The sequence below is a fragment of the Phocoena phocoena genome, chromosome 19, assembly GCF_963924675.1.
Source record: "Phocoena phocoena chromosome 19, mPhoPho1.1, whole genome shotgun sequence".
NCBI lineage: Eukaryota > Metazoa > Chordata > Mammalia > Artiodactyla > Phocoenidae > Phocoena > Phocoena phocoena.
Genome location: NC_089237.1, coordinates 5,091,014 through 5,118,570, shown reverse-complemented (window position 1 = coordinate 5,118,570; position 27,557 = coordinate 5,091,014). Strand labels below are relative to the sequence as shown.

General features: G+C 49.5%; 1 protein-coding gene across 2 annotated transcripts in view; it reads left to right on the top strand.

Annotated features, from left to right (window-relative positions):
• The window catches only part of SLC39A11 (solute carrier family 39 member 11), a 342,864-nt gene that overhangs the window by 249,741 nt on the left and 65,566 nt on the right, over positions 1-27,557 (top strand). For both annotated transcript variants that reach the window (XM_065897068.1, XM_065897069.1), the window contains one exon: positions 26,455-26,524. In XM_065897068.1, the coding sequence (XP_065753140.1) occupies positions 26,455-26,524 (70 nt within the window). The remainder of the gene's footprint in view (positions 1-26,454; positions 26,525-27,557) is intronic.

Here is a 27,557-nt window from a genome sequence, read left to right as displayed (position 1 = left end):
AAGATGAGTTGTTTCTTGAGAACAGCTTCTATCAAAATGAAGGAGAACCTCCGTGCTTAAGGATGGGCCCTCAGCTATAGGAAAAGCCATGTGAATTAGATTGTTAGAGCTGACTTCACCTCTCTGGAACACCGCAGGCTTGGCACCTGCAGGATGGAATGGATAACACCTGTGAAATGCCGCTATGGGAACGGCAATGTAACTGAACTGTGGCTCCCCAGAGGTTCTGAGTAACTGTGTTCCGCTCCATCGGGGCCTGTGCGCTGATCACAGTGGCAGGCGGTGAGAAGGCAGGAGCAGCCCTGCTGGCAGTGTGGTCCAATGGCTGAGACCAAGGCTGGCTGATCAGATCATGAGTCCTGCTGTCTCCATAGACCCATGCGCACTTGGCCGAGCTCCGTCGCCTTTCTAAGCCCTCGTGGCCCTCTCTGTGAAATGGTGGTCCAATACCACCCCCTCATAAGGATGAATGAGCAAATGTACTTAAAGCACAGCGCTTATCCCAGAAACTTCCATGACTCTTTGTATCAATTTCCTAGGGCTGCCATAACCAAGTACCACAAACCGGGTGCCTTACAAACAACCCAAGTTTATTCTCTCGCGCTTCCGAGTCTAGGAGTCTGAAATCCAGGTGGTGGTAGGGCTCTACTTTCTCTGAAGCTCTAGGGGTCATCTTGGATTCTTCTAGCGTTCTGGTGGCTGCTGGCAGTCCTTGACGTTCCTTGGCTGGTAGACGCATCGCTCCCACCTCTACCTCCGTGCACACACGGCCTTCTCTCTCTGTCTGTGGGTCTCTATTTTCTCATCTTAGAAGGACACCAGTCATTGGATTTAGGACTCACCCTAATCCAGTAAGACCTCATCCTAAATGATTACATCTGCAAAGACCCCATTTCTAAGTAAGACCATATTCTGAGGTTCAGGATGAACATGAGTTTGGGGGGAACCCTGTTCAACCTAGTACCCTATTCCCTGGAGTGATTTACAGTTTCCCGAGAGGAAAACTGTTGTCGTTTTACGTCTTATTTAAATACTGAAGCCAGTCAGAAAGAGAAAAACAAATACCGTACGCTAACACATATATATGGAATCTAAGAAAAAAAAGGTCATGAAGAACCTAGGGGTAAGATGGGAATAAAGACACAGACCTGCTAGAGCATGGACTTGAGGATGGGGGAGGGGGAGGGGGAGGCTGTGACGAGGTGAGAGAGTGGCATGGACATATATACACTACCAAGTGTAAAGTGGATAGCTAGTGGGAAGCAGCCACGTAGCACAGGGAGATCAGCTCGGTGGTTTGTGATCACCTAGAGGGGTGGGATAGGGAGGGAAGAGATATGGGAACATGTGTATATGTATAACTGATTCACTTTGTTATAAAGCAGAAACTAACACACCATTGTAAAGCAATTATACTCCAATAAAGATGTTGAAAAAAAGAAAATAGAAATGCACATAAAAAATATAAATAAATAAATACTGAAGCCGGGTGTGATTTGAGGGATTCAACACACAAAGCAGGTCCACACTTGACCTCAGCTGATCCCCACAGCCCCCCAGAGATAGGCAGGCCAGACAGCCCCATATGACAGATGAGACGAGCGCAGCTGGGAAAGGTCACGTAGCGATGAACCGTAAACGTCAGCTTCAAAGCCCGGGCCCTGGACTCCTGGACTTGTGGCAGGTGGTGACCAGGTGAGAGGCAGAATCCATGCTTTACGTGGCCAGGTTGTTACCCTGGCCGGTGACTTCATCTCTCTGGACCACCACAAGTTTGGCACCTGTAGGATGGAATGGATGACATCTTCTTTGAAATCAATAACCTGTCTCTAGGTTTTGCTTAATGCCTGCCCTGCGTGATCCCAGGATGCTTTGCATTTGCTAAGTGTCAGGTGCAGTAGGCGTTCGTGGTGGGGGGGGAGAAAGAACGGAGGCAGTGGCTCTGGGTCCCTGCAGGATCCCAGCGTCTGTCCAGCATGGGCACCAAGTGGACATCCTGGGGGAGGTGTGTGACTCCACTCTGCCATCTGGCACTTGCAAACACGCGTCCCGGTCTTGCCGCTTGTAATCCCATCTCGCCCAAGCAGGGGCGTCTTGCCCATCTGCGTTTCCCAGTTCTTCCCGGATGAGCCCGACCCAAGGAGACGTAACCTGTGGCAGCTCCGTGGGATCTGCCTGGAAAGAAGGCTTCGTAAATAACTCAGCGCCACAGGGGACCTGGGGAAGGCCTGGTGGAGGAGTTCTGTGTGGATATCCGTGGTCGCTCAGAAATTAAGTGCATAAATGTGGAGCCAGCGAGCACCAACCTTGCCTCAGCAGCTCAAGAGCAAGGGTTAAAATCTTCTCCTTCATTTCTGGCCCAGCTCCAGAGAAGGGACTTAGTTTGGTCCTTCAAGGCAGACCTGAAAACACGCCTTAAGGTAGAGTCTGGCCTTGAGCTCAGGGCAGGGTGATTCCTGTGTGATGCGCCTCGAGGCTCCACCCATTGAAATGAGCTGCTACCTTGTAGCCTGGCTTCCTGCGGCTGCTCCCAGGTAATCAGTTGATGTTATAGGTCCAGTGCCGCCATGATGGTCTTACAAGATGCAATCCCTTAGGGAAGACTTTGTCTCCTGGAGGCTTCTGTTAGGGTATAGATCTTCCCGCTGGGTCAGCTGTGAGAGCTCCTTTAAGCCCATCTAGTTGTGCCCTGGACCTGGTTCCCCAGTGACTGCAGTAGACAGAGCTAGGATCAGTCTGGCACGCTCGTCACAAGTATAGCTTCCCTGGCCCTTTTGTGTTTCACTGACTCCATAGTGCGTATTTTTGAGGCGGGCCACAGGTGATTCAGAGGCAGCCCATTCAAGGACCAGCCAGGAGGAGTGTTCTCAGTGGGGCACCCCAGCTGCCTGGAGACTGGGCTGCGAGGCTCTGGAGGCTTTAGCAGTGCTCCAGGCTTAGAACCACAGAAGCGGTTACAGAGATAGGGCGAAGGCGCTACTTGGGGTGAGCTCCCCAGCGAAGGGTCTCAGGGATGGAAAGTGGGCTGTGGAAAGTAAGTGGAGCAGAGAAAAGGGCTGGGGTGCTGGGAGAAGTCAGTAGTCACGGCATTAACCAGAGCTTTTTCCCTTTCTCCTGCTGCGTAGCCAGGCTCCATTACTCCCTTGACAATGAGTGCCTGAAAGGTAGACAGGCACGAATCGGAAGATGGTACATCCAGCGTGAAACAGAACAGAGGGGCGAGGTCTCAGTGCCTGAGCCTCGTGGAGAGGAAGAGAAGGGAGGAGAGGACGAAGACGTCATTTTCTGAGCTCCAGGTCGTCTTGGGCAAATGAGATGTCCCCCTGACCTTGGCTCAGAAAGAAGAATAAAGCAATCTAGCCTGAGTGGCAGATACATACGGCTAGATTCAGACAGATGGGGGAATGTTCAAACCAGAGGCCACTGTTTCCTTTTCAAAGAAGCTTTTTAATTTTTTCAATAAAGAACGGGGCACGGGGGCTTCCCTGGGGGGTGCGGTGGTTGGGAGTCACCTGCCAGTGCAGGGGACATGGGTTCGAGCCCTGGTCGGGGAGGATCCCACATGCTGCAGAGCAGGTGGGCCTGTGCACCACAACTACTGAGCCTGGGCTCTAGAGCCCGTGAGCCACAACTGCTGGGGGCCTGTGCGCCTGGAGCCCGTGCTCCGCAGCAGGAGAGGCCACCGTAGTGAGAGGCCCCCGCTCGCCACAACTGGAGAGGGTCCGTGCACAGCAGCGAAGACCCAACACAGCCAAAAATAAATATATAAAATAAATAAATTTATTTAAAAAAAAAAGAATGGGGCACAGAAATGGCCTATTTGTCAGCCGTTGATTGGGTTACTCCCTGGGTGATTGGATTCTTAGGGCCCATTGACACCCCCAATTAATGCACGATTGGGAGTCCCCTCAAGTCACGGGCAGGCTAGTCTGTTTTCCTTTATTTGGTGAAAAGGGGTCTTAGTAGGATCTTAGCGGGCTCAGGCTATTCCAGGGAGATGTCACCTTGGCCAATTTAATTACCTGCTGCTCTGTTTTGCTTTTGCAAAACAAAGAGCTGGAATGGAAGACCTGTTATTTGGTTGCCTGGAAACTAGCGCTCTTACTACCTAAAGTCGTCACCAAGCGCTTCTGGGGAGGGAAGGCGAGCCGCCATAAGCTCCCCCAAGTAATCAGTTTCTCAGGAGCCAGGCATAAATCAGTGGAGCAAAAAAGGGAGATTTCGTGCTGTTGTCCCACAACTGCGGACAACTTGTGTCCCTGCATTTCCACGGACCAAGTCACCGTGCGGCGTGAGGATGCAGAGAACCACAGAAACCAAGAATGATGCCGTGACGTCTCGCAGCCCAAGAGAGACACGTGGCCCAGAGCGGTTAGTTGGAAGCCCAGGCAGCGTGGATTTCAAAGCTGTCCCCACTGGTACTTCTGGCCTGGTTAATATCACCCCTTGCTCTTTGGCTTTTTAATTCCGCAGCCAGGCTGATAGGACATACCCGTGCCTCGCGCTGCAGGCTCTGTCTGTGGGCCAAACTGCTCCTACCAGTTCAGAAACGCTAGGGAAGGTCGATGTTGTGGCCTCCAGCCCCTGCACCCCTCCTTGCAGAAGTGTCTACCTAGTTTATGGTTAAGCCCGAAGTGTTTTCCGGGTCGACAGGTCAGCGATGGTGAAGTTATTCAGGTCCTCTTCTAGCGGTTGTGGAGGTCAGCCTTGTGCCAGGTCACAACCTGTGCTTTCGGCCACTCTGCGGGGGACACCACACCATGCTCTCCCGTGCGTGGGTGGTGGAGGAAGATGGTCTCTCCCTGTCTATAGAAGATGCATCTCAAAGCAGCAAACCAGTCGAGGGCTGAAGCGTGCCTCTTCAGTGCATTTCAGGACAGTTTGTGCCAAAGCAAAGTTCTCCAGCCAGCTCTTCCGGATCCAAGAATATCTGTGTGTTCCTCTCCCTTTCCTTTTCCACTTCTCTGTTCTTTTGATCGCGCCTTCTATCCATTTCACTCATTTGTTTCATTCATTCGTTCACCCGTCACGAGCCACGCCCCATGCTATGGGCAGACTGTCTGCAGTGAGGGTGACAGAACACCAACCTGAACTTAGGAATTCTGCAGCTCGTCCCACTTACCTTCTCTCTCTGTCTCTCCCCCCGGCTGAGTCCTGCCAAGTGGGGACTGGGTTCCCTTATTCATTTCTTCCCTTCACCGGAACCACAGAGAGCATTTTCTTGAGCGGGGTCCGTCATTCTGCATGTGGTTTTGAACACTCACTGTCTGGCTACCAGAGCCCTGGAGGTACAGGAGATGCTTGAGGCAGAGCTGTGGTCCCCAACTCCAGGTAGCTTCGAGACCTGGAAGGGGAGGGGGTATCATATGTAAAAAAACGGATCGAGAAAAGTAGAGGGCAGAGGTGTATGTCACTGTGCTAAACCTCGGGGGTACTGGTGGGCTGGAAACCTGGAAGGTCTTGAACTTGGATGTGTCAGTAAGGGAACAGAGTACTCAGGTGTAATGGGGAAGGAACAAGTATGGCCTGAAGGATGGGAACTCCAAAGACTGCCCTTAGTGGGGTGGAAGGATAACAGCAATTCAGGTGAGGGTATCGGGGAGTAACCCACTGTTTCTTTTTCCGATGACCAGTTTATTGTACTTAAAAAATTAACGCGGTGTGAGACATTACCTTTTCCTTGACTGTTTGACATCTAGAAGAGAAAAACTGTTCTTTCTGTAAATCACACATTTGTTGCTTTCTCAGTTTGCCTTTCACCTTAGCCACGGCTGATGGGTGCGTTACAGCACCGTCTGGTGTTATGAGGAATCTGAGTCGTGTGCTTGATTATCCATTGTCCTGTCTTCTCACTGGCGGTGCCTGGCGTGAAACCAGAGGCGGCTGCAGGAAGCTTCAAAGATAATCCGTCAGGCTGCGGGACTCAACTTGGAGGCTGTGTCATCAGGGCAAAAAGGCTGATTTGCGGGGGGTGGAGGCAGCCTGCAAGGGGGGCCTGCAGGGCCAGGGATGTCGTGATTCCGCGTTCCTCCTCCAGGCCACCTCCTCTGAAGGGTAGCGCACTAGTGGGTCTCAGTACACATCTGTGCTCTCACTCTCCGTCCTTCCCTGAAGTGTAGGGCTGTTTTCGGGATTTTTTTTTTTTTTTTTTTTTTAACGAGCAGAACATAAAAAGTATTAGACAGCACCTGGCGTGCAGTAAATGTTAAATGATGTTGACTATTATTTTTATCATCATTAATTATAAGCAGCTTATACATTTATCACAGTCTCTTGCAGTGTACTCGTGTGCAAAATGGGGAGGAGAAAGCCAGCCTGCCTTGTGAGTGTGGGGTGTACACATGTGTGCCGTCAGCAGGGGCTTAATACACACTTATTAAAATGGAAACTGTAAGGTCTGGAAAAGCTTAAGGCTTTTTTTTTTGCTGCTCTTCCAAATGCATATGCTGTTCTGCAGGGCATTTATTGGGTATTTCCCTCTTTTGACAATGTGATGCATATCAGCTCAGGTCGTTGAAGACGAAGGTACCAAGAAGAGATTAGAGATGGAAGCGGGAGGTGGCAGGGAGAGCCTTCAGCCTGTGATGCAAGCCTGGCACCTGTGAAAGGAGAGGGAGAAGGAAGGAGGGCTGGGGATGAAGAGCCTTCAACCAGGGCACAGTTCCAAGAACGTTTCAGTCAGGACAATGTGGGGGAGGTCACTGAGCCAGAGGCATCCTCTAGGAAGTCTCCTGTCCTGTAGTGCATCCCCCCACCATCACCAGTCACTGGCTGGGAGTGGCTGGGGGCAGGGGATGTGGTGTTGGATTCTGAGGAGCACCAGCCGCAGCAGGAGAGCTGAAGGATGCATGTTCACAGCCACCACAGTTGGTCAGCCTAGGACAGGCGATAATCTCTAGAGACACGGAATGGATTGTCTCTGCCTTTCTTTTTCCCCACGTGGGTGTCTATCGCTTATCTGTAATTGGGGTACGGGCTCTGGGTGTGTTTGCCGAGGCTTCCTCAGGAGGAAGCAGGAGGATGAGCACCCCTTGGGGGTGGGAAGCCTGGAGTCAGAGGGAGGACGAGTGGTCATCAAGAATCGATTGCGAGGTGCTGTCCAACAGCCCTAGTGCTGAATTCTGATCGAAAGACAGCTAGTTATGTGCGGAGCCAACTGCTTCCTAAGAGAACTGGCATCCCAGGAACACACTGCGTATGTTTTCCACCATCCTTCGGCAGATAAGAAAACTGAAAAGCTAAGAGCCAGAATGACGTGTTTAATCCACCACCACCACTGCCTTGTCAGTGGCCAGATCTGAGAACTCACCTTTGGTTTTCAAGCTGCTGGTCCATCATCTCAAGTACCTTGAGGGTCATTGTAGTTTAGTGGAAGGATAATGCACCTAGAGGTCTGAGTATCTGGACTGGCGTCCTAACACCCCAATGAATTTGCTGAGTGGTTTATTCACCAACACATCCGTGTTGAACCGCGCTCAGTCCTGTCAGCGATTACTGAGGCATTAAGGACACGTTCCTCCTGTCCCCGGTGTGCCCGCAGTTTTCATCAGCAGTCTAGCCTACCTATAAAATGATTCTCCACAAAGATCAAGGTTTGGGGGTGATAGTTGGAAATAAATCAGGTCTCCTTCCTATTTCCTTAGAGGTTTGTTAATCAAGGAGCTGATTTATATCAAATTTCCCAATAATGTTAGATGTGGTGTAAGTTTTTACATCTAAAGAGGGCACACATTTTCCCCCCTGCACCTCGTATTTTTTTTCATTGTGGCAAAATATACATAACATAAAATTTGCCACTCTAACCATTTTAAGTGGTGAGGTCTGTGGCATTAAGTACATTCACATTGTCGTGCAACTGTTACCACCATCCATCTCCAGAACTTTTCCATTTTCCCAAACTGAAACCCCGTACCCATTAAATAATAATTCCCCACTCCCTCTTCCCCACACCCCCTGGCAACCCCCGTTCTACTTTGTGAGTCTGTGACTCTGACTGCTCTAGGTGCCTCCTATAAGTGGAATCATACAGTATCTGTCCTTTTATGACTGGATTATTTCATTTAGCGTAATCTCTTCAAGGTTCATCCACGTCGCATGTATCAGAATTGCCTTCCTTTTTAAGGCTGAATACTATTCCATTGTACGTAGCTAATGGGTTTTTAAAGGTCGTGAACCTCTGCTCTGCTGTGTCTCAGATGAGAGATACACTGGGAAGGTGCGTACCAGGCAGGGCAACGAGTTGTTGAATATCATGGGCTCCAGGATCTTACCACCTGGTATTAAGGGTTTTTTTTTTTTCTGAGTCAGAGCCACTGGCTAATAGTGTGAACTCCAGGCCATTTGGGCGGTGGGGGTGGGGGGTGATAAGCAGTGAAGGGTGCCTGGGCCCGGGGGTGGGGGAAGGTGTTTGAGAAACTCAGTCCAGAATCCAAGTGGGATCCCTGCTGGCTCACACCTGGTCATCTCTCAGAGGCTGCCCGGGATCCAGCTGCACCAGTGATTTTGCCATATGCCAGCACTAGAGAAGCAAGGAGGGGTGGGGAGGCTGGAGTCGGCAGGTCTGGGGGTGAGAGAGGTGGAGAAAGCTGCTCCCTAGTTCCTGCCTGGGTCAGTGGTTGGGAGACTACCCTCCGACTCTGGGGTTTCTCCAGGCTACCAGGGATGACCACAGAGGCAGAGGGCGCTAGGGCTCCTTGAAGGCGGAGTTGAAATCATTTATCCATTTATCCTGTTATGTGCTAAGCTGTTGCCTTGATGCTGGGGACTCACATGACGGGAAATAAAACAGACACAGGCACCTCTTACCCAGAGCTCATAGTCTGCGAGGGTGATGGAGGCTTATCCAAGCCCCTCTTCTTTGAGGCTCCCATGATGATCCCATTGAAAGTAGCTCCCTGTGGAGTATTCTCCCCACTCCAGGATTACTTTTCTTTATGGTATTTAACCGATACCTGACCTTATATTCGATCCCTTTGTTTATCTAGTCTTCTCTGTTTCCTCTACAAAAAAGTAGACTCCGAAAGGGCAGAGACTGTTTTATTCATTGCTGCCTCTAAGTACCTAGAGCAGTCTCCAGCCCAGTGTAGGCGCTGAATAAATACTTACTGAGCAAATCAGCAAAAGAAATACTTGGCAATAAACATGCAATTCAAACCGTAGCAAAGGACAAGTGGAAGGTGCCCTGGGAGCATAGAGTGGGCGTGCCTGACCTGGTTTTGGGGGCTCAGGAAGGTTCTCTGAGGAAGTTGTATGAAAACTGAGATCTGAGAGCCAAGTAGGTGTTAACTAGGCAGGCAGAGTAGAGAGAGGAAGAGCCACCAACCAGAGGAAGCAATGGTCCAAAGGTCCCGAGGTCGGAGGAAGCATGACTACTTGCAAAGTCCAGGAAGCTGGACTACGGAGAGAACACAGGGTGAGACAGACAAGGCCAGATGGAACAGCTTTCCATTTTTACATCTTCCTAAGTGCGGAGGAGAGCCATTAGGGGGTTTTAAGTAGAGGAGAACGATGCTGAAATCTGTGCTTTCAAAAGGTGCCATTGACCCAACAATTCCACTCCTACGTATATATCACAAAGAATTGAAAACAGGTACTCAAACAGACGGTCGTACATGAATGTTCATAGCACAATTCACAAGAGCCCAGGGGTGGAAACCAATGTCCCTCAGTGGATGATGGCTAAACAAAACATGGGTTTTATCCATTACCCACCCCTACAATGGAATATGACTCAGCCATAAAAAGAAGTGCTGCTGAATGCTACAACAGGGATGAAACCTCGAAAACATCATCAAAGAAGCTAGACACAAAAGGTGTTTTTTTGGTTTTGTTTTGTATTGTATTGTATGATCCCATTCCTATGAAATATCCGGAATAGGCAAACCCATAGATGCAAAAAGCAGCCCGGTGGCCGTCAGGGGCTGGGCTGAGGGGAAGGAGAGTGTCTGCTTAACGTATATGGGGTTTTCTTTCGGGGTGATGAAAGCGTTTTAGAACCAGATAGAAGTGGTGGTTACACAACGTGGTGGCGAGTGCACAAAACGCTCCTGAATGGTGCGCTTGAGAATGGTGGCTTGTATGCTGTGTGAATTTCACCTCAATAATAGTAGTAATAACAATGTTCTGTTGGCTTCAGTTGTTTGGTGTAGAAGGAGACTCTCAGGAAGCGTTAGTCGATTACGATACGCATGGAAGGATCAGCTAAGACAGCCTTGTGTGCCGGTTACCCCTGTGATACCAACGCTGCCCTACCTGAGCCCATCCTTAAGTGCGTGGAGGCGAAGGACTGAACCTCCCATGGCCAAGCCGACCCCTGGGTCTGTGGTACACGGGCACCATCGCCTAGATATTGATCAATCTGTCTTTACCTTTAGACAGGAAAGGTAATGACAGAGCACCTTCACCCCAGTTTCACAGGTGGCAAAACTAGGTGCCCGTCTGAGATGGATGCAGGCTGGGGCAGCATCTCTGGCTGTTGGTCAACATGACTATAAAAGAATGAGTGATTTCTTTTCCCCTTTTTCTAGAAGATAAGCGGATCCATGAAAACCAAAAGTCCCAAGGACTGGAAAATTCTACCTTTACCAGGAAAACACATTTAAAATGACTAAATTACTAGGTTTTCCTCCACCCAGTGAGGGGTAGGGCTATGATTAGACCCCCTTTTGGGCTATGGTTCCTTTGAGACTAATTGTCTTTCCACCTTTATGGCCGCTGAACATAGGACAGTGGTTTCGGCCTGCTTTATTGTTGGGGAAACCTCTCATGCACCCCATCTCCCTGGACCCTCACCTCAGCCTTGTGGGGTAGGTATCATACTACCCTCCCAGGTCTAGCGCGGAAGCCCCTGGGTTAATTCACGGAAGGACACTCCACTGGTAAATGACCTCAGGCCACTCGGCATCACCTTCACTCCTAGATTTGCGTCTCACATTCCACCACAACACCCCGTGGCCTCTTTTGCCAAGAGGAGCTCCCAGGGGCTTCGTGATTCCTGTCCACACTCTGGCTGCCAGCTGCGGAGAAGCCCGCACAGGCTGACAGCTGCGGTGCTGTCTGAGCTCCAGAGGCTGACGAAAACTTTCTTGTTATCTTGCTGCCAGCGCTGGGCCAAGCTCTGAGTCAGATGAGAGAAAATTTTAAAAAAATCTCTCTTTGGGGGAGGGAACGCAAAGATAAAGATGAAATCTTTATCTCTCTTTGTCTCTCTTAGAACATAAAGATGAAACTGACAAATATGTCATTACCAGCTTGAAAAACAGACGGCTTGCGATTGATCTGTTTTTAAAAGTGTGTGGCTGCGGGGACAGATTGCTGGGACTTCACTGGAAAGGGAAGCACCCTGGCCAGCCCAGCTCCCCAGAGCGGCACGTCAGTGGCGGGTACCTCCAGTCAGACTGACCTGATTCCACCATCACTGGACGGATGACCCTTTGTGGTAGGTCTGCAGAGTATGGTGGCTGACCGCCCTCTCCCGCACCTGCCTTTATTCACTCTTCCTCCTATTGCTGGGCTACAAATTGCAGACGTGTAATACAGCTGCTGCCGGATACAGGATCAGACCCAAACTCCTGATTTGGGAACACGAGTCGGGTGACAGGCCGGCTTACGTCTGCGTCCCCATCACTCTGTCCAGTCCCAGTGGTCCATGCGCTGTCTCACCGGTGAGGCCACTTAGGCTCTTCTTGTTCATGAGACAGACCCTGGGGCTACCTTAGGGGAAAGCATGGGGCACCGGGGGGATCCCAAGGGCTGCAAGTGTAAGAGAAAGTCTGGTGTCCCTGCTAACGACCCAGTGCCTGGAACCAATGCACAGTTCCACGCCAGGGGTCCACTTCAGTTACCGTTACGGATGAATCAAGGGAAACTTGGGGCGGGGGGGTGGGAATGGCGTGGACATCATTCTAAACTGTAGAAATGCCCTTTGCCCCGGGCAAGTGCAGAAGAGTTTTACCTTCGTTTCACCACTGCTTTGCTACTGTGAAGGCCCAGGGCCTGCAAACCAAGGGGGACAGCACAGCACACGGCTCCCCCTGCACTCTCCCCTTTCTGTGAGCTACAGTTTCTGAGACCCCGCTTTCCGTCTCCCACCCCCTGAAAAGGTCAGCCATCATGATGGCCCCTCACTCAGCCACCTGGGACATCCTTGGCCAGATGTGTGACGAGGCTCAGAGACAGACAAGGAGTCAGAGGGGGAAGGGTCTTGGGAAAGAGGCCAGCGGTTAGTGGCCCCGGGCCTCCCTTTGGGAGGGACATATGAACATACGGCGAAGCATTGGATCCAGAAGAAATGGAGTAAACCATTATCAAGGGAGATGGGGGATAACAAGGCAGTGGAAACAGCTGACGAATAATCACGTTTACCAGGTTGTTTCAGGAAGGGGGACCCCTTCCAGGGCCCGAGAGCGGGCTCCTGTCTAACACTGGGAAATGAATTGTCCGAGGAGACAGACGCACGTGCGGACAAAGCAAGAGACTTTAATGGGAAGGGGCGCCCGGGTGGAGAGCCAGCGGGGTAAGGGAAGCCGGGAGAACTGCTCTGCCACGTGGCTCGCAGTCTCGGGTTTTATGGTGATGGTGTTAGTTTCCGGGTTGGCTCTGGCCAATCACTCTGACGCAGGGTCCTTCCTGGTGGCACGTGCGTCGCTCAGCCGAGGTGGATTCCAGCGGGAAGGATTCTGGGAGGTTGGTAGGACATACGGACTGGCGTCTCCTCTCCCCTTTTGACCTTTCCCGAATTCTTCCGGTTGGTGGTAGCTTGTTAGTTCCGAGGTCCTTACCAGGACGTCCTGTTGTAAGAGAACTCATGCAAGTGGTTACTGCCGTGCCTGGCTGGGGCGGCTGGTTTCAGTCCGTGGTTCCCCTAACAAGGTGATCTGGGCTCCTGGGACACAGGCTTTGAGAACAGAACTGGGTGTGGCCAGGTGAGCTGGGGCTGCCTCACCGCACTGGGCACTGACCACCAGCTTTGTTTTCTGGAAAATTCCACAAAACCTTGATTCAAAAATCGCTTCTTCCGTGCAGTCCTCACTGACCCCTCCAAGCCAAGCTGGTTATTCCTGCTTAGAGGGCTACTTCCTTGGCTGGAACACTCGTGTTTCAGTGCATCCACAATTCTAAGCAGACGCCTGGTATGGATGGAGTGAACACTCCATAAGTCCTGTGAGTTGGATAAATGAGTAAGACACACGGAAGAGTGAATTTCCTTTTATTCAAATACAGTGATGTGATGGGGGAGACGGGCTTGAGACCAGCTTAGAAAGCTCTTAATTATTTTGAATCCTCCCAGGCAGTGTTTCCCGAAAAACAAGTCCCACAAAACACAGGTTCTGCAAAGATGTTAACAGGTGTTATCTAATAAAAGGGTTCTGTTGTCAGATACATTTGGAAAACAAAACTGTACAGGTTTCTTCACTGTGGGGAATTCTTCGAGCCTTTAAAGTGTTCATGTGGATTCTGAATATAAGGTTTCCAGAACTCATTAGGTTGGACCATATGAGATTGCTGTTTTATAGTTCCGGGCTGGGGCGCGGGGGAAAGCAACAATTAAATAGCAGTTATATCAGATGGTGGCGGGGGTGGGGGGTGGTGGGGGTGGTAGTGGGATGAATTAGGAGATTGGGATTGACATGTATACACTAACATGTATAAAATGGATAACTAATAGGAACCTGCTGTATACAAAAATAAACAAAATTCCAAAAAAAAAAAAAAAACAAAAAAAAAACAAACCCTCTTCCGTTGTTACTGGTGCTCTGTGCGGCTCCATTTGGAAAACATTGATGTAGGACCTTGGTTTTCCTTTCGTAGGAAGGGAAGAAGATGGGGAGGAGACTGGAGGGTTCATGGATGAGAATTTAAGTCACATGGAAAGCCTTTCCACAGGTATGTCCTCTCCCTGGAGATGCGGCTATGACTGTCCCCACCTCCACCCCGCAGCAGCCGCCTGAAAACCACAGTCCAGGAAGAGAACCTCTAGAAAGACCAAACACTTATCTGCTGGAGGTCAAAGCCTGTTTCCTCATCCCAAACAGGCAGCAGTCTAGGTGGGCCCTAAAAGTCAGAAGAGCTGCAACAAGCAATAATGAATAGGAAATAATAAGGAACAGATACCGGGGAGGCTGGAACTTTCCGGGCGTTCTGGTTGTCTGTCTGTAGTTGTAGAGGAGGGTTGTGTTTGAGCAGGGATGGGGGGAAGGCCTGCAGTGGGTCTAAGGAAATGAGGTCAAGGCGGCAAACACCACTGCTTTGGGGGAACAGCATATCCACGGCCTCCTGGGTCCCTATTGAAGGTCAGGCTTTGCTAATCTGATGAATAGCGATGTAGAGCATCTTTTCACGTGCCTGTTGGCTTTCTGTTCATCTTCCTTGGAGAATGTCTATTCAGGTCTTCTGCCCGTTTTTCAGTCGTGTTTGTTTCTTGGATGTTGGGTTGTGTGAGCCGTTGATGTAGTTTGGATATCGACCCCTTGTCAGTCATATCATTTGCAAACATTTTCTCCCATTCAGTAGGTTGTCTTTTCATTTTGTTGATGGTTTCCTTTGCTGTGTGAAAGCTTTTGGGTTTAATGAGTGAAGCACTTTTAAACCTCAGCCTTCTTTTTAGAACGCTGACCCCCACTGGGTTCACGACAGTGTCCCCTATGTCTGCCAGTACTATTGCTTCTTCACCCTGGTGGGTTTGGTCCTAACTTTCCTTCTAGCTTCTTCGCCCATCTGCTTCCCTCTTTTACCCCACTGCCCCCACTTCTTTATTTCCTGCTCCTCTTTCACCCTTTGCAATCTGCCTTTCATCCATCTCTTTATTAACACTTTACTTGCAAAGGTTTCCTGTAACTTATTTCCAGACAAATTCAGAGACCTTTCTTGTTTTTCAACCATGACCCCAGCAGGTATTTGAAACCAGCCCCCAGGGCTGGTTCTTTCTCCTCCCTCAGGGTCCCCGTGTGTGTGTGTGTGTGTGTGTGTGTGTGTGTGTGTGTGTGTGTGTGTGTGGTCCTAAGCTTGCTGTCCCTGATCAGAGAGACCAGATCTGAGTTTCTATATGACAAACCATCAAGGTGTTGTGTATATATAATAAGGCAGGCTTGTGAAAGCGTGCTCCAGTGTTCTAACATTTAAAACAACTGAGTCAGACTTTTGTTCCCATGTACTTAGGCCGTCTTCTCAGTCTATTTCCGTCTACACGTGTGTGAATTTTTTTTGTGTGTGTGTGTGAACAGACCTGTTCCCAAGAGATGCTCTGCCCCTCCTATATCACGTTCCTGGCAGATGTCACCCTGGCTGCTGCCTATCGCACCTGATGTTTTTGCTTAGGAAGTAGCTATGTGGAGGACATGCCATTAAATCATTTTTAACACTGTAGTAGGTTGTAATCTAAAAATCGATGACACTTAACTTTATTATTCCTGCACTTTTCTCTTCTCCTCCTTGTTCCTCTCTCATCCTCTCTGCCTCAAATGCCAAGTTGAAGCAATAACCTCGTGAAATGAAATTGTTTATTTGCCTCCTGAGGAGACAGACTGTACAGCCAGCCACAGAGGAAGCCCTTCCTAGCTCCTTGATCAACCTTGTTCTGCATCTATGAATGCACTCCCAGAGCTCAGGACCACCAGACGTAGGAGAAAAACCCAGAGAATAGGAAAGAAGGACGAAAGTGAATAAGACAGCCTACCCTGGAGAAAACAGATAACCCAAGAGACCAAAGAAAAGACTGTAAAAATTCTAAGTCGTATGTTCATCCAGTTCAAGAGGATATCATCATACCCATAAAGTAAGAACTGACTATAATGCGAATGGAACAGTCAGAGAATAAGAACGTCTTCCTCAAAATTAACACTGTAATTGTTAAAGAGTTTTTTTGAAGTTAATTGGGTAGACTGATAAGAATATGCCAGATGAAAGGCCAGACTGGTCATCTGGAGGGTTAAACAGAGAACAAGCCTCCAGTTCGCAGACAGAAAGGCAAGCCTGTAAAATGGGAGTAGAAGCACGCAGGGAAATTTGTCCTCAAGGGCAGGAAAACACAAGCTTGCAGATTCAAGGGCGCCACCTGGTGCTGAGAAGTAGGAATGAACAAAGACCTCTCCCACAGATGGATCTTGGTGAGATTTCAAAACTGCAGAAAACAAGGATGGAAAAATTTAAGAGCTCCCAGAGAGAAAAATTAGCTTAACTACAAGGAACCAAGAATCAAATGAGCACCAGACTTCTCAGCAGCAACACTGGGTCCGAGAAGATAATGGGATAATGACCTCGGTATTGAGCAGAGGTCATCCGGGACCTAGAATTTTCCATCAGGTCAAGCTATTAAGTCACAGAGCAAAATCAAAATTATTTTTACAAATGCAAGGACTCAAGGCTTCCCTGGTGGCGCAGTGGTTGAGAGTCCGCCTGCTGATGCAGGAGACGCAGGTTCGGGCCCCGGTCCGGGAGGATCCCACATGCCGCGGAGCGGCTGGGTCCGTGAGCCATGGCCGCTGAGCCTGCGCGTCCGGAGCCTGTGCTCCGCAACGGGAGAGGCCGCAACAGTGAGAGGCCCGCGTACCAAAAAAAAAAAAAAAAAAAAAAAAGCAAGGACTCAGAAGTTTATCACCCACTCATCTCTTATGAGCTCAAGGAGGTCCTCTAACAAAATGAAGAAGGAACCCAAGAAAGGGGAAACAGGACACATAGGAAAGGTGGCGTCACAAATACTGTGTGAGTCCACTCGTAGGGGGGACCTGGAGGTGTCAGATCCACAGAGACGGAAAGCAGATCGGTGGTTGACAGAGGCTGGGGGAGGGGTATGGGGGAGTTAGAGTTTAATGGGGACAGAGTTTCAGCCTGGCAGGGTGAAAGGAATTCTGGAGCTGGATGGCGGTGATGGTTGTACAGCAATGTGAGTGTATTTAATGCCACCGAGCCATACACTTAAACATGGTTAAGGTCGTAAATGTTATATGTATTTAATTGTTAAAAGTAACAATTGGGAAATGAAGGAAGGAAAGAAAGGAAGGAAGGAAGGAAGGAAGATGGTATCTAATTAAGAACTAGAAGGTGGGGTGGTGGGATGAATTGGGAGATTGGGATTGACATATATACACTAATATGTGTAAAATAGATAACTAATAAGAACCTGTTGTATAAAAAATAACTAAAATTCAAAAAAAAAAAGTAAATTTATCTATTTCTCCTTTCAAAAAAAAGAAGACCTAGAAGATGGAAAGAATGCCAAAAAGAACCAAGAAGGAATCCAGCGGGCCTTGACTCTTGGGACCATCTTCTTCAAATGGGAAGAGTTTAAAGGCTCAGGATTGTTTTTCCTTCCCTTCACGTAGCAGCCGGATTATATAAAGAGTAATATGTTAGCACCAATATTGTAAATTCAATTTTTGGACTGCATTTTTTTTGAATTGGCCTGAGAGTAAATCATAAATGAAATGTTATTTACAGAACAATATCAAACGCTCTAACTTTGATAAAGACAGAAAGAAAGCAGAGGTCGGAAGCATGTGCTCTGTATTCCTCAGCATTTATAAGGAAGACTCAACAGGGTAAGGTCGATAAGGAAGAACCCGTCATGCTGTCAACAGACTATCTAAATCAAGACTGTGATAAATTAAGAAACCAACGTATTCATGGTATTTAAAGTGATACCCATCAGAGAATTGAAAATCAGAATTGTTAAAAAAAAATGCTTTACCTTTTGGGAGTAGAACTAGGGGTGGGGAAGTGGAGATAGGGAAATTTATTACTTTAGACTCTTTCGAGCATTTTGAATTTTTTTTCCATGTGTAAGGATATCGCCGTGATTAAAAAGCAGTGTAATGGAAAACAACCACCTTTTAGTTTCCAAATAAGAGTGTGAAATGAGGCCTTTTTATGTGCCTAAAGTCTTTGACAAAGTAAAACTGGAAAATGGTCTTCAAGTTCATGGAAGTAGTAGCATTTGAGATAGTACTAGTACTAATGAGGGTTTCCTGGAAAGCAGTAAAGGAAAGCCGGGGAGAGCAGAGCCCAGGGGTGTGGAGACCAGTTTCCACATCTCTGACAGGACGAACAATGGTACCAGTCTCATAGGGCTGTTGAAAGGACCAAATTAAACGGTTCAGTGAAGAGCCCAGGCGGAGCCTCGACACTTGTTAGCTAGAATTGCAGATGGCTCCCTGAATTCATAGCTCTCATTCCCAACCTGTTGTACGTTTGGAGCCACCTAGAACATTTGCATTCAATGTCTTTTTACTTTGAACTCAACATATCAAAAACCACATTCATCCTTTTCTGCCCAGTCAGTGCCCTTTGCAAACCTCCCCTTTGAGTTAACGCCTTTATGCCAGTTTCCTAGACTTCATCTCGGCACCTCCATCCCTGCAATTTCCCCTCGGGCCTGGGGACTCACCGAGCCTCGCCAGTGCCTGGCAACGCTCTGAGGCTGATCCGCCCACTCGAACCTGGTTCTCACCCTATGCCTGAATATGGCAATCTCTGCCAGCCCGTCCCCCGCCTCCCTTCTGTCCCCAGACTCCAGCTTTTCTGATATTTCAACATTGTTCTCCAGATCGCTCTTTCTAAACGTTTTGAGCAGAGAAATACGTTTCTAATTTTGTTACTCTAAAAGAATATCTAGATCGTGACTCCCTTAAAGATGCGAACCACGTCTCACACGTTTCGTATCCTACACAACACCTAGTGGCTATTTGACGAATATTTGGAGTGGTGGCACCCAAGTGGACCCTCTTGCTGACACTGACTCAGTGCCCCGTCCTTTGGGTCATAATGATCAGTTAAACCGGAAGTCAGTGTGATGTGCTCTGAACCAGAAGGAACACGTGGGCTGAGCATCTTACAAGCTGTGTGGCTTTGGGCATGTTGCTTGACCACCCTGAACCCCACTTTCCTTTTCTGGAAAATACAAATAGTATCAATTTTGTAAGGTCTGGACAGGTTGAAGTCAGATGATGAACCTAGAACGCCTAGGACAGAGTTTGGCTGAATCGTTGAGTCCTTGCGCTGCAGATTGCAAAGCGAGAACTCAGAGTGGTTTAGGAGAAAAGCGGGGTGTTGTAAAGGATGTGGGTGCATCTCAGACACACGAAGGAAGGATGGAGGTGCAGCCGGGCTTCGGGCTTCAGGGATGGATGAAACACAGATACGAACACCTCTGGGCCAGTTTTCTTGTTGTCAGCATGCCCGCGACACTGTCTCCTCCTGTAGGTCAGCTTTGTCTACAAGATGGGGAGAGCCACGACAATGACAGCTTCTGAGCTTTGCATCCTGTGCGTGAGGAGCCATAGCTGTGCGGACAGGTCCACACATCCTGATCCGGACCACGTGGGGCCCACCCTGAGGAGCCCACGGGGCCCCCACCTGGCACCTGGCAGTCCCAGAACTGGGGTGTGCAGGGCTGAGCGTTAATTTCCTCCTGAGTTAACTTCCCTGTAAGAAAACAAGTACCCCTCCCATGCCCCCACTGCCCCCATTAGCTACATCATGGTGCTACACCATCTGCCTTCGATGTACCGAAACATAGCAGTGATCTGAGACGTCAAAATCTTTCCCTTGCCTGGTTTCCGGAGATACTTTGGTGGGAGTCAACTATGGGGCGTGATAATGGGGATTACTCATCATCCTAAAAGAACTACCAAAGTCTCATTTTGTTGAAAAGTCCTCCGAAGGGATTTCACAGATCCTTTCCTCCCAATTTCTTGAGGCTCTCCAGTCCAGAGGAATTACAAAACCATGGCTAAGTACCCCTCCGCGCCTCCAAACGTGTCCCCCATCCAGGCGTGTCCAGGAGTTAGTTACACCCCGGACGCCACTTGCAGGGCAGAGTGCAGCCAGGTGCACTGACAGCAGTGTAGGTGTGACTGCAAGGCAGCTGGCCCTGGGCTGTCCTTCCCTGCAGCAAGGCCGCTCCCCCTGAGCTGGGACGGACCCAGGCTGCAGCGCCTCTTCGGGGGACAAGAAGCAGGGGTCAGTGGCCGTCCACTTCCTGAGGGCTGATAAATCCTCTGGGTAGGATCATTCGCAGTTTGATTCTGTTGGTTTTCGAGGGGCGCAGAGTGGATGATACCAGCATGCTGCTGGGGGACAGCTGACTCCCCGGTTCACCTGCCTTGGCCCTGCCCAGGCATCCCGGTCCTTTGTGGGGTGGAGCATCCTTTGCACGAAGCGGGCAGCAGGCTGGGTTATCTGCTGTGCCTGTGCTCGCTGTCAGCTCCAGACATGTCAGCAAGGAGGGGTATCTGGCTTAATTCCCACTACAGCTTCTTTCCAGTAACACTCTGAAGTGGGAATGAAGCCATGGGAGTAGCTTTTGGCTGGAGTGACTGGAGGAGCGTGGTTTTCTGGGTCCATCGTTGTGTAACTGGAGCCTAACTGCAGACGGTAGAATATGCACAGAACCAAAAAACACCCAAAACACACACACTTGCAAACATCAGTCAGGAAGTTATTTTAATTAGAGCGGGACTCACGTTAGAGTATCTTCAACTACGGACGTCTCTTAACTTCATCCGCTATGAATAGCAGGGTCCGCAGTCCATGGTAGAAGAGCGCGTCGAACTACTTTTTCCAAAAAAATAACACTAAGTTGATAACTTCCATTCTCTAGAGGACCTTTTCGAAAGGCCCTGTAGGAATTTTGTGGCAATACCTGGCTGGGCTCTACCAACATTTTGTTTAATTAATGTGTAATATGATCAGAGTTGCCACCTTCCTGGGTTTCCTTCCCGCTAGAAGTCTGCGGCCAAAGACAGGCCAGGCAGGGGGGGTGAGCATATTGGGGGCCAGTCTCCCCAGAAGGCTCAGCCATGCTATGGGATCAGAGTGGGAATGAGGCAGTAGGACTGCCCCATTGGTGTGTGTAAGCCAGACACGTTGACCCTTGATGGCCAGGGAACCCCTACTGTCATGTGATGTGACACTGCCCCCTCACCTGGCCTGGTACCCATCTCCCAGCTTAGTGACAGTGCCCAGATGGGCAGGAGCAGAGGAGGAATCTAAGCTGAGCTGGCACGGCACCCTTGGAGGCTACGGAGGCCACCCCCATGGCCGCCATGGTCCCGTCCAGCAGCAGATACGCTAAGATGGTTCTTTCTCTATTTTCAATGAGTGACCTGGGAACGAATAAGTGGATGTTCAGACTTTCTCCTAGAACTGGGCCCACACATCATGTTAAAGGGCTAGAAGGGACATTATGAGGCTACCCCCTCCCTTCTTCTCACCTCACCCTTCTCCCCATCACAGCCATCCCTGACTGAGGAGTAGTCACCACCTTCAGAGACCAATTCTCCACCCAGGGGAGGGATATTCTCAACCTCCCTTCAACGAGCTAATCATATGTTTCAAAACCCTCTTCCCTCCCCTTTTCCCTTGGCTAAATCCCTCTGGCTGCAATTTGACTTGTTTTTCTCTCGTTCTGTCCTCAGTGGAGAAGGGAACGAGTAAGCCATCCTGTTTCGCATCATTTCTCCACCTTTTTTTTTTGGCCGCACGGCCTGTGGGATCTTAGTTCCCCGACTAGGGATCGGACCCGGACCACGGCAGCAAAAGCTCTGAGTCCTAATCACTGGACTGTCAGAGAATTCCCCACCTCTCCAGCTCTGAGGTTTGTTGTTGTCATTTTTGGTGGCTGTGTTGAATCTTTATTAAACCCCCACGAGATGTTAGCTGCTGTCTTAAATTTAATATTAAGAAAAGATTTCCAGAACTCATTAGGTTGGATCATAGGAAATTGCTGTTTTATAGTTCCAAAAAATAAAAAGCAACAGTTAAATAGGGAAAAAAGTCATAACATCGCTGCTCATTTCCTGCGTTGCTGTTGTTACCCAGAACAAGAGAAATGAGACACTACAGGCTTCAGCCCTGGTCAGACCACTGAGTTCCATTGCAGAAGCCCCACTCCTGCTGAGATCATCTGACAGCTGGACCCACACGCAGAGGAGCACAGCCAGGCAGGAGGAAGCAGGATGTCCTCACAGCAGCTCGGATTGCCCTGTCTCCACCCCAGCAGGGATTTCAGCTGAACCAAGATAACCCCCTTTCTCTCTACCCCACACAGGTGTTCTTTCCCATCTGCCCATGGAACCCGATGCCCATGAATGTCAGGCAAGGCCGCGATCACATAGGCGCCACTGTTTTTGGAGGCTGGAGAGTCTCTTACAGAAGACCTGTGAGCTCCACCCCATGTGCTTTAAACTAAGGGCTTCTAAGCCCTCAATTGAAAAAAAGAAAATACTATTTGCTATAGTCTGAATGTTTTGCATCTGGCCCCCCAAATTCGTATGTTGAAATTCTAACCCCCAAAGCGATGGTATGAGGAGGTCAAGCCTTTGGGAAGCATTTAGGCCATGAGGGTGGAGCCCTCAGGAAGGGGATGAGCGTCCTTAAAAAAGAGGCCCGAGAAAGCTCCCTTGCCCCTTCCAGCATGTCAGGACACAGAGAGAAAGCACCATCTGAGAACCAAGAAGTAGTTTCTCACTAGACACCCAGTCTGTCAGCATCTTGATGTTGGACTTCTAGCCTCCAGAACCGTGAGAAATAAATTTCTGTTGTTTCTAAGCCACCCAGAAGCCAGTTTACAGTATTTTGTTATAGCAGCCTGGATGGGCTAAGACACTAGTTCTTAACCGTTCCCTTTCCGACCACCTACGCAAACTCCAAGAGCGTTCTAGAATAATTGAAAATTTTTGTGAAAAGTACCCCTTGATGGGAGGCGATGGTTGTGGGGAGGAGGTGTTACTGGCATCTAGTGGGTAGAGGCCAGGGATGCTGTTCAACATCTTGGGCTGTACAGGCCAGCCTGTCACAACAGAATGTCAGTAGTGAGAATCCCTGCCGTGTACACACCATCCTGTAAGCAGAGCGCTATCATCCTTCTTTCCTTTTTACAAGAACCTTAAATAATATACCAGGATTTGAGCCCAGGCCCGTCTCAACAAAAAGCCCATGCGCCGCCATCCCCGCTGTGCCCCAGACGGAGATTCAGGAGGGATGGGGGATGGAGAGAGGCAGCCACACCCACCTTCCAACCCCCGAGAAGATTGGAGCAGGGCTGTGTGGTCGGAGGGATCAGCTTTAGAGCTTATTCTCAAGTTTGCCCTTAGGACTCTGCCTCACCCTGCATCCAGGGGGCTTATAACCCCAGGTTTGGAAGTTTGTTTTCCTTCGGTCTGCATCTGAGTTAATGGCCGTAGCTGTGAAAAGAGATCCGGCTTCCTAACAGTATTGCAGCCACTTTGGATTCTTGTCCTGATTACCTCCCTAATGTGCACTTTTGCTGGAAGGCCTGGGGGTGTGGACGCCGGTCGCATTTTTTCCTCTGCTCTCTTTCACCCCCGGGTTCCTTCTGCCATCTGTTGATCTCCAGTGTCTGCCTTCATTCCCTTAATATTATGTTCTTGCCGCCTGGGTCGTTTGTCTTGGTTTCGCATTAGTTTCGCTCTCAGGTAATCCCTCCACCTTCAGAGACGGTAGCAATTACATTCCCTTCCTCCATTACGTCTTCTTCCTCTCCTTTACTCTAAATCCAGGGGGAGACGGAGTTGGCCACCTCCTAAGGCACCATGTGGTGTGCGTTTGGCGGGGGGCGGGGGGTGTGTGTGTGTGTGTGTGGGAGGGGCGTGGTACCCGCTGTGGGCGTGGCCAAGGTACAGGGCTGGGCAGAGGCGCAACTTCTTTAGGATAGAGATATTCAGATGCCAGCTCTTGCCGCCCACACCTGGGGTGGTGGGGGGCCGGGGGTAGGGACTGAGGGTCAAGCCTGGTTCTGCCCCTTGATGCTGTGTCACTGTGGGCGAGCCCTTCCTCTCCTGCATTAGTTGGGTAACCTAATGAGCCGTTGTGAGCATTAGTAGACCAAGTGCTGCTGGCTGCGTGCTAAATAACTAGAAAGGGTTAGTTTGCCAATTAATGTTAAGTCCCGTCCTCAGGACCGCACTATCATTAACATTAGAATGACTAATTAGAGCAAAATCTTTAACAAAAGAGCCACCAGCTGTTGCTTATGGTTTAGAAAAGCAAGTTTTTTCAAAAGGAGGGATTTGCCCCTCTGATGTCAGGAAACCCCTGGTCAGTCTCTGCCTAGCTTTTTTTTTTTTTTTTTTTGCGGTACACGGGCCTCTCATTGTTGTGGCCTCTCCCGTTGCGGAAAACAGGCTCCGGACGCACAGGCTCAGCGGCCATGGCTCACGGGCTCAGCCGCTCCGCGGCATGTGGGATCTTCCCGGACCGGGGCACGAACCCGCGTCCCCTGCGTCAGCAGGTGGACTCCCAACCACTGCACCACCAGGGAAGCCCTCACTCGGTAGATTTTGACCTCTTCCCTCTTCATAACAGAAGTTCCTCCGGGCCCCAAGCCCTTGGTCTTGATTCTGACCAATATCGGTTATTCTCTTTCCTCTTTGGATTGGGGTTGCACTCCCCCATAGATGTCAGAAAGGGGTCTTCACGTTGTGCTTCTACGCCATTGATCCCAGGCCACTGGGGCAGTTCCTTCCTTTCCTCCCTCCCTCCCTTCTTTCTTTTTCATAGCCCTTCTTACCTCTCTATCAGATACATGCAGACCAGCACGGCTCTTCCACGTTTGATCAGGGCATTGGTGAACTTGGCAAGCTCACTCCTACTGGACAGGGCTTGGAAGATCATCTGTCCATCCCCAAGCTTCAAGCTACACTGTGGTCACACCATCTCAGAGCAGACTGTAAGAGTCCCTGCCATTTGAGGATGGATCGTCAATGTCTGTGATGATGTCATTGGACCACCATATCAACCTTGGACTTCTCGTTGCACGAGCTAATAAAACCCTATGTGTTTAGGTCCGGGGTCATCAAACTCTTTCTTTAAAGGGCCACATAGTAAATATTTTAGGTTTTCAGACGATTTGGTCTCTCATTACTCTCTGCTGACATAGAGAGTCAAACAAAATAGTCACAGTTCATCAACAAACAACCATGGCTGAGTGCCAAGAAAACTTTATTTATGGGCAGTAAATTTTGAAATTCATATAATTTTCATGTGTCACGAAATATTCTTTCCTTGATCTTTTTTGACTATTTAAAAATGTAAAAATCATTCTTACAACTTCCCTGGGGCGCAGTGGTTAAGAATCTGCCTGCCAATGCAGGGGACACGGGTTCCATCCCTGGCCCGGGAAGATCCCACATGCCACTGAGCAACTAAGCCCGTGCGCCACAACGACTAAGCCTGCGCTCTAGAGCCCACGAGCCACAACTACTGAAGCCCGCGCGCCTAGAGCCCGTGCTCCGCAACAAGAGAAGCCACCGCGATGAGAAGCCCGCGCACCGCAACGAAGAGTATCCCCCGCTCGCCGCAACTAGAGAAAGCCCGTGCAGAGCAGTGAAGACCCAATGCAGCCAAAAATAAATAAATAAAATAAATAAATAAATAAAAATCATTTTTAGCTTGCAGGCCATACAGAAACAGGCAGTGGGCTGGATGTGGCCCCTGGGCTATAGTCTGCTGACCCTTGGTTGAAGCTACTGTTCTGTGGATTTTCTGTTACTGGCAGCCTCGTGCAATCTTATGTGACGTAGTGATGGGGATGAACCTTTTTTTTGGTTTTATTAATTTAAAAATGGCAAGCATTTTTAATTAATAAAAAGGATTAAAACAGTCAAATTCAAATGAACTCTGGGACTCAAAAACTTCTAGTTTCTAGTTGCAAAATCAACACATAATGGAAAAATCCAATGACATTTAAAAATGTAAGATCCATTTTTCTAAAATAAATTTATTTATTTTTGTCTGCATTGGGTCTTCATTGCGGCGCGCGGGGGCTACTCTTCATTGCGGTGCGCGGGCTTCTCATTGCGGTGGCTTCTCTTGTTGCGGAGCACGGGCTCTAGGCACGTGGGCTTCAGTAGTTGTGGCACGTGGGCTCAGTAGTTGTGGCTCGTGGGTTCTAGAGTGCAGCCTCAGTAGTTGTGGTGCACGGGCTTTGTTGCTCCCCAGCATGTGGGATCTTCCCGGACCAGGGCTCGAACCTGTGTCCCCTGCATTGGCAGGCGGATTCTTAACCACTGGGCCACCAGGGAAGCCCCAAAAATGTAAGACCCATTTTTTTATGGAGTTCTTTTACTTGCATTTGCAAATACAGCGGTACACCCATTTCGGAGATTAGCCTTAGCAAGATCTGCTTTTAACCTGTATTGCGTCACATCAAAATACTGTTGTTCTGATTTCTTACGGAAGACGTGAAGAAACTGCTTGCTCTTAACAGCTGATTAAGTATAAGCCTGTTGAGTAACTATAAAGTATGCAAAGGAGACCAGGGGATTTGCCAATGTGATGAAGTGTGTAACTGGTTCCTCACCCATCCCCGAACGGACAGCAGCGCTAATCCAGCCCACAGGAGTCTGCTGGCTTTGGCTTCTGAGCAAGCTTCGATTGTACGTGCATGTATTATAGAAAAATGATTCCTAACCCATCGTACTTTTTTTATGTCTGTTTCAGAGGGTCTTGCTGTTGGAGTTGGATTTGGGGCTGTAGAAAAGACGGCATCTGCTACCTTTGAGAGCGCCAGGTAAGCCGACACCTAGTGCCTTAGAGCGTGGCACTGCACCCGGTGGTACCCGGAAGTGCCTGTTGCCTCGGGTGAGCTGTCTGCCCGTAACTGTGCAGCAGCCCCAGCCCCCCAGGTCTGACTGGCGGAGGCGAGGAGGAGGTCAGGGCAGCTCATACCTGAGAGAGGTACTCTTATCAAGAAGCAGGTTTACACCACGTTTTTCCAATGAGCTGTCTGATGGGTAACCGTTTTGAAAACCAACCATGGATATAATCCCATGCTGTTCTCCAAACGCTTTAAATGTGTAAGTACATGATAAAGACAGTGTCCGGGGGGGACTGGTTCCAGGACCCGCCGGCGGATACCAAAATCCTCGAATGCTCGAGTACCACAGTCGGCCCTCGGTATCCACGGATCCTGCAGGTTCCGCATCCGCGAACTCAGCCGCGGGGGGGTGGCAGGACCCGGAGGGCCAGCTGCACCTCGAAGGCAGCAGCTGACGCTTCTCACCGCTCTCTCCTTTAGAAGCCCTCGCTTTCTCTTTCTGGCCACTGGCCTCTCCTGGTTCCTTCCCCTTCCGTCTGCTTCTTCACAGGCTCTTCTGCAGGTTCGTGTCCTACGGCCTGTCCTGAAATATTGATGTCCCCCAGCGCTCCATCTCTGGGGCACCCTTTCTTCTCACTTAGCGCACTTTCTCTGGGGATTCTGCCCCATGCCCATGGCTTTATTTTCCGTCCGTTTGCTGGTGATGCCCGGGTTGATCTTCTGCCTAGATTTTCCTCCCGAACTTACTCTTACGGGTCCGGCCACCATCCATATGTCTCCACTTGGGTGTTACGCAGGATCCCCGCACCCAGCATCTCCAAAGTTGAACTTATTATCCCCATCTGCTGTCATGCAAAACCCCATCATCACCTGGTACCCGGTCGACCAAGCCAAACTCACTGTCATCCTCGGCTTCCTATTTCCCCTCGTCTTCCCTAGACAATCAGCAGGCCTTGTAGATTCTTCCTTTCCTCTGCCTCTGTTGAATTACAGGGCCTAGATAAGG